The sequence below is a fragment of the Equus quagga genome, chromosome 7 (assembly GCF_021613505.1).
Source record: "Equus quagga isolate Etosha38 chromosome 7, UCLA_HA_Equagga_1.0, whole genome shotgun sequence".
NCBI classification, from domain to species: domain Eukaryota; kingdom Metazoa; phylum Chordata; class Mammalia; order Perissodactyla; family Equidae; genus Equus; species Equus quagga.
The window spans coordinates 87,368,323-87,375,686 of NC_060273.1; the positions used below are offsets into that span (position 1 = coordinate 87,368,323).

At 48.4% G+C, this 7,364-nt stretch overlaps 1 protein-coding gene across 1 annotated transcript in view; it reads right to left on the reverse strand.

Moving 5' to 3' along the window:
- The window catches only part of ADAMTS19 (ADAM metallopeptidase with thrombospondin type 1 motif 19), a 236,109-nt gene extending 233,907 nt beyond the window's left edge, over positions 1–2,202 (reverse strand). Inside the window, exons 1-2 of the mRNA XM_046668387.1 lie at positions 2,112–2,202; positions 810–1,492 (exon numbers count right to left, since the gene is read on the reverse strand). Of these exons, the coding sequence (XP_046524343.1) occupies positions 810–1,492; positions 2,112–2,202 (774 nt within the window). The remainder of the gene's footprint in view (positions 1–809; positions 1,493–2,111) is intronic.
- Between the last annotated feature and the right edge of the window lie 5,162 nt (positions 2,203–7,364).

Genomic DNA, 7,364 nt, shown 5'->3' on the forward strand with positions numbered 1-7,364 from the left:
TGATAATCTCTACAGTTCTGCCACAGCAAATGGCTTTTCCTTTCCAGTTCCAGGAGGCCTCTTAGCAAGGCTCTCACCCTCACCACTTTCCTCCATGGAGTGGAGAGAAGAAAAGGAACTAGTGCCAAATAAAATGTAAGCCTTGGAAAAGAAAATGTTAAATCAGAGGGCCATAATCCTTTGAATACTGACTGGACCTAATGTCCTCCATTAGTCAACGGCTCCCAGTCTTTCTCTTCACTTCTTCTCAACTCCTGTCTTGCCCCCAACAGTGAACAGGTGTCCAGTATGGTTGTGGATGTGTTTAAATTCCAGACAGCTGTCAGAATGTAATTCCCTAGAGAAGTGTTCTGACAACTTTGAAGTAGGACATGAAAAAAGCTATGAGATAAAAGATGAGGAACGGGGTGGGGGGCAAACACGGAGGAGACTCAGCAGTGAGCAGATTGGTTATCTTCCAATCTCCTAAAAGACACCACGTGGTGGGCTTATTTTGGAAAACAGAAAGAAGTAAAACCAGTGGGAAGAGTTACAAGGAGACAGAGTTTCATATAGAATTCGGAAGAAACTTAGAACCATCTAGAAGGAGAAGGCTATTAATCCATCTAATTAGCCTCCAGATTCACTGACTGCCCTGGAGATGTTCCATGGGAGGTAAACGGTGCAGACTTCTGGGTGGTGCGGACTAGGCCGAAGTTCAGGGGGAGCATTTGGGAAGGGGATGTGGTGCATGCAGCTCAGCCTGATCTGTGGGGGAAGCAGGAGGAGTGGCAGGGGGAGCGGAGAGCTGGGGCAGGAAGGACGCTTACCAGGCCACCTCCGCAGGTGCTGAACGAGGCCAGCGAGCCGGGGTGCCGCAGCACGGCCCCGGTGTAGAAGCAGGCGGCGTCGGGTGGCGCGGGCGGGCGCGGGGCGGCGGCTGCGCGCGTGGGGCCGGGGCCCGGGCTCGGCCGCTGCTCCACCGCGAAGCGCGGCGCCAGGAAGCGGCCGTCTCTCCGGAGCAGCAGGTACAGGTCCCGGGAGAAGGCCGGGATCCGCAGCAGGACCTCGTCGCCGTCCGGCTCGGCTGGCTGGGCCGGGGGCGGAGACGGGGGCGGCTGTGGGGGTGGCGGCGGCTGCCACGAGGCCGGGGCGCCCGGGGACAGCGCGGCCGCCCCGCTGGATCCCCGCGGCAGCTCCTGCGACTCGAGCTCCTCGTCCTCCTCGCCCCCCGGCGGCGGCGGCGGCGGCGGCGGCGGGGGCCGGGGCCGGGGCCGGGGCCGGGGCTCGGACCGGCCTTCCGTGGGCTCCTCCGGCGGCGCCGGGGCCACCGAGCGCACCTCGCGTGAGCTGCCGGCCGCCTGCGCCCGGGCGCCTCCGCCGCCCACAGCGCCGCGCGCCCAGCCCGGGTCGGCGCTGCCCCCACTGCCCCCGGCCGCGTCCACCGGCTCCCGGCGCCAGAGTGCAGGAAACACGACTTCCCACTCCTCGCGGTCGGGGGCGAACTGCAGCCCTGCGGGCGGGGCAGACAGAGAAGTGCGGGCTTAAAGTGCCGCGGTTCCAGTAGCACAAGCATTCCCAGGCTCACACTCCGCACAGCCTCAAGGCTCTCGCGTTAATGCGTTGGAGACCACCCGTCTAGCCCCTGAGACTCTTGCAACCCCTGGAGCCTTGCTATCAGATTACAGACCCCAGCATTTTCAAAATAAAAGTACGAATATATGGGGATGGGGGGGGCAGGAAAGTTTGATGACAGCACTTAGTTGTTGAAAGGAAAACCGGTGCAAAGGCTCCAGCGCAATTAAATTCTTTGAAGTCTATGCCAGAGCAAAGCATCGCTATCAATTTATGTACTTCCCAGTTTTCCTCCAGGTGCTGTAAATGTAACTTTGCAAATATTACGACTCTCATTAGAGGAAAACTAAGCATTTCACGATGGTTAAAATGAGAGCAGGAGAAGTGCGCTTCGCTCACGAGCGTGACCCCCCCATCCACACCCGCACGCTTGTTTTTACTGCTACCCACTGAGCCCTGCACACCGCGCACGGGCTGCACCAGCCCTGCCTACCCGTGCGTCCTCGCTCTCCGCTGGGGAAGTTGGAAAGCAAGCCGAAAGTCACGGAAGCATTTACCTGAAACGATCCCATTCGACAAGACCCCCAGCTGGTAAAGGAGGCAGCAGCAGCAGATGTGAGTCAGGCGCATCTCGCGGCTCTTCCCCATACCGCGCTCCCGCGGCCGCGGCTCCTTGCCCCGCGCGCGCCTCCTTGCGCGATCCACCGCGGGCGCCGCCGCCTCCCCGGAGCGCAAGGAGGCCGGGCGGCGAGTTTGCCCAGGCCCTTTGTCTGCCGGGGGGTGGGGGGGAGGGGGGGCTGTGCTGTGTGACTCCGAAAGGCTGCCGGAGCACGGGCGGGGGTGGGGTGGGGGGAGGAGCGGGGGCAGGCAGCACCGCGGCCCCGCAGCGCTCCGGCTCCCTGGCGAATTAGGTGATGAGTCTATTTTCTGTGTTCTGGACGTTGTAGGAGTTTCCGGAGCCCCACAGGACAGACCCACAGTCGGCCGAGAGCCGGCAGGCACAAGGCGGGCAGTACCGCCTCGGGCGGGACAGGCGGAGGACTGCCCCGCGCGGGCAGGAGCGCCGTGGTGTCCGGCCGAGGCTCACCGCCTGCACCCGCGCGGAAGTGCCAGGGGCTGGTGCCGCCGTCCCAGCAACCTGGTGTGCCAAGCTCCGCACACTCCTCAGGAGCAGAGGGCTGCAGGCTCTCACCCGCAGCGGCGCGGTAGGGAAATTGTGGAGGGATGAGGAGGAGACAGGACTCGGAGGTAGGGTGTGGAGGAGAAAAGATTCAGGCAGATCCGACAAGAAAAAGGGACCAAGGGGGTGCCCGCCAAGTGTGACTTTGCGGGACAAAGGTCCCAGAACACCGCGCACGTGCTCATACGCCGGGTTGGGGTGCGATGGGGACCCAAATTCCCTCACCTGACTGCTGATTGGCCACTCTGGAAGGCTGGATTTGCATCCTTACTCAGCACCCCCTCCCCCACCCCCAACTGAGGTGTGTGCAGGTAGAAGTGCCTTCCCCTTCCCATCCCCCTCCCCCTCGGCTCCTCCTTTGGTCGAGTTCTCCCCCATCCACACATCACACAAAGCAAAACTTAGTGCAGACTTCAGCACAAAGCTGCGGCCCCACTTACCAAAGACCTTTGATTTTTCTTCCCATCTTTGTCTCTAGGAATTTTCTAAGCCTGGAGATAATTTAATTCGTCATGGAGTGTGCTTCAAAGGTTCCCAGGACAGTAGACACCCTGACTTTTCAGAGCCCCTTATCCCACCTTATCTTTCCGGCTTCCCCTTCATCAGTGCTGTCAATTTCTCTCTCACACACACACACAAACACACCATACATATAAACCTCGCGCACTCCTAATGAGGGTCAGAATAAGGGGACCGACATTAAATATTGTATTTGGAAGATCTCAAACCAGATGAGATTATTTTGCCTTTTTTACATTTTTTGTACACTAAAAAATATGTTTTTGCTATTTCTGTCTTTTTTGGGGAAATTCAACCTTAAGTTTTCTTTGCTTCCTTTGTTGCAGCTCTTCATAGTACCTACTCCCCTTTCCACATCTCCTCCTTGGCCACATCAAACCTTTCATATCAGACTCAGGGGTGATTGATCTAACCTGCCACTTACATCCTCTGGACTAGGCTAGACACCTAGAAATGAGAGTTGGTGCTAATCAGTTTTAAAAAAAATTCCAGCACTGGGGTTGGTTCCCCACATCCTTTGTTGTTTTACCTTCTGTTCCTCGTGTCAGAGGTGACTACTATGCCTTTAAGGGAGGCAGACGATCTTATTTCAAAGGAAAGCCATTGTTTGAATAAGCTGGGTCCTAGAATACTTTCTTTGAATTGTCCAGAGTTTAAAAACAAACTTGAAGATACTCTAGGTGTGTTTGTCAAGAGTGTTCTGCCTCCAAACCTTGTCTTGTAAAAATCTCTAAAACTGGAGTAACTAGGGTGGGTGTGGGACCCAAGAAATATCTGGGTTACTTAGGGACCTACACACTCCTTTTTATGGGACTCAATTATACAGACTTAAAACCAGGCAAGAAATCAGACGCAGTTTCTATTTAAGAAATACAGAAGGTACTAAGACAGAAGGTTAGTTACAATGAAACACTTCCACCAGGATATAAGTCTTAAATATAATGTTTCTCATAATTTTAACAACAAAAATGTAAGAGTAAAACTGGAAAAGGTATGCATGTTACATTGTGTGTATCTACTGCAGTACATTTATGATTCCGTAAAACTAGGTGCACTATATAACTAAACATACTCAAAAGCAGTTTGCCCATGTAAATTCCCACCTCTGCCCTTTTTCCCCTACTGACACATAATCCCTACCAATCCCTCATGGTTAGTATTGATTGTTACAGAAAGGTTTGCCTAATTCCCAGGTAGCTCTACTCTTTCTCCCATTTGAAATACTATTGTAATTTATTTGTATATTTTCGAAGGCTTTTATAAATCATTTGAGTTGTAATGACTTGTGTACATATTTCTCCTAGTAGACCACCAATTTTTTTGAAAGATAGGAATGATTTCTTTTATATGTCTTTTTTTACATCACCCTGCCTAATTCAATGACTTACACCAAATAGGTGTGGAAATTCTCAGGAAATTCTCTAAGATGCTTTAGAAGGTGATGGAAATTGATTTCCGTATATTATTCCAATTCCAATTCCTTGATCTAGAATTGCAAAGCTAGCTCTGTTGGTGATCAGCTGCTATCTACATGATTTATCTAGCTTACAGAAAGAACTAGCCTAAGAGAGAAATGACTTGTGGGAAGTTTTTGTGCTCTAACTAGAAGAGATTTAGATGTGCAAATAAGAGCATCAGTTGAAGTGAGTTTGAGGATGTATGTATGTGAAAGAAAGAACTAGCCCGCTTTGGAATTGAGTAAATTGTGTGTGGTAAAATAGAGGAGAAAAGGCAGGACTGTAATATGTGTGTGCATTATCAACCTTAGAGGGAAGAAAAGAGCAGCTGGGAAAAATATGTTGGTTAAGACAGGTCACTACATATGTCACCAGATGGTAGCTAGCTTCAACCAAGCACTGCTTTTGTGGAGTGGAGGTAAGTGACAAAGCATCAGAGTAAGTGGAACCAACTGTTCTTATACACAAGGTGCTCACATGTTGCATTTTATAACCCATGCTTCTCTCTATATAGAAAGTTGGCTTTGATGCCTTTAGCCCTTCCTCATTCTCTTCCCTCATTGGCCCGAAGCCTCTCACAACATAAAGCTAATCTTAAATCCTTCCCCCTCCAAAAAACCTGAAAATCTTAGTAAAATACAAAGAACCCTTTCACTGAGTTGTGTGAGGATACCAACTCCCAGTAGCATTCACATCTAAATCGACATCAAGACTTGAGCTTGTTCTGGCCATGAGAGAGTAACAGGAACCAGATTTAACTCACCTTAAGCAATTAGAAAAACAGACAAAATGTTAAAACGATGATTCTCAGGCATTGAACAGCAGGCAGCCTGGGACTGTGACCTATGAGAGAAGGGAAACAAATAGGTGATCAGTACAATTTCCCCTGCTTACTCCCTGGAGGCAATTTCCAGGCTTCAGCACAGGGAAGAGAAATCCAAACAGAGTCTTGAAGACAAGATGAGTTGAGAAGACAGAGCAAGATGACTAGAATTTATGGGGCAGAGTACCAAGGAGGAGGGAGCTGCCTAGTAAGGTAGTTATCTGTTGCAGGGTAACAAACTTAGCAGTTTAAAACAGCAAACATTTATTATCTCACATGGTTTCTGAGGATCACGAATCTAGGAGTAGCTAAGCTAGATATTTCTAGCTCAGGGTCTCTCACAAGATTGCAGTCAAACTCTTGGCCAGGGCTGTAGAGTCCAAAGACTTAACTAGAGATGGAGGTTCTGTTTTGAGAGTCATATGGCTATTGACAGGAAACTTGCCACATGGACCTCTCCATAGGGCTGCTTATTACATATGTCCCCTCAGAACAAGTGATCAGAGAGAGAGTGCACAAAAACTGGAAGCTATAGTCTTTTTATAACCTACTATTGAAAATGACATACCATCACATCTACTATGTTATATTCGTAATAAGTGTAATTCATTAAATAGAGTTCCTTGAATTTACTCCTTCTCCCTCTATAGACTTGTGAAACTAAAGAAACAATTTATTTGCCTCCCATATACCAAACATATTGTGGTGGGACAGGAAAAGGATAACTGCTACAGACGTTTCCGTCCAAAAACAAGGAAAGGAGGAGACACAAAGGAGTCACTAGTCCACAGCAATTCTGAAATCCAAATGGGAAAATATTTAAAGTTCCTTGATTATGTCTTTCAATAATTCTCCTTGGCTCTGGGCTCTGGTCTCGGGGAACTTATTTCTGCTCTCTGAGTCATCCTTCCGTTTTCATGAAAGTAGGATGCATTTGCAACTACGTAGTTTTCTCACTTGGCTTCCTGACAGTAGAATTTGTGGGTCCAATGACTCCATATCATTTTACATGGTCTCTGCCCTTACCATTCAGAAATGTTTCTGCACGTGTAATTTTGCTTTTCAAACTTTGTGAGTCTTCTGTGAATCTACGGGGTTCAGTCCATTAGACAAAAGCCACACACTTAAATCTCTCTAAGATAAACCCTTCCCTACCTTAAGTTTGTGATGCGAAACTCATCAGAGTTTGTCTCTGTCCTTTCACATTTTCTTTAGGCAGGAAGAAACCAGGCGGTATCTTCAAAATTTGTTTGGAAATCTCCTTAGCATGATAACCCAGTTCACTAGGCCCATTTTCTACTAAAGAAAACAGCGTTGCCAAATTTAATGCTACTATATAACAAGGATTCCCTTTCCTTTAGTTTCCAATAATATTTAACTCACTCTCCTACAAGCTCTCACCAATAGCCTAACTAAAAGCCTTTCTAAGGTATTAAAGACATTAAATTTATAGTTAAAAAACTTTTAAGAAAAAATCTCCAGTTCCGGATTGTTTCAATGGTTAGTTCTACTGAACATTTCTTTTTAAAGTAACACTAATTCTATATAATCTTCTCCAGAAAATAGAAGACCACACTTTGCAACTAATTTTATGAGGCTGACATTACTCTCCTACCAAAACCAGACAAAGCCAGTAGAAAGAGGGAAAATACAGACCAATATATCTCATGAATATAGATGCAAAATCAACAAAATATTTTAAAAAATTGAATCCAGCAATATATAAAAAGAATAATGTAACATGACCAGTGAGATTTATTTAAGGAATGCAAGGCTGGTTCAATATTCCAAAAGCAATCAATGTAACCCACTATAACAACAGGCTAAAGAG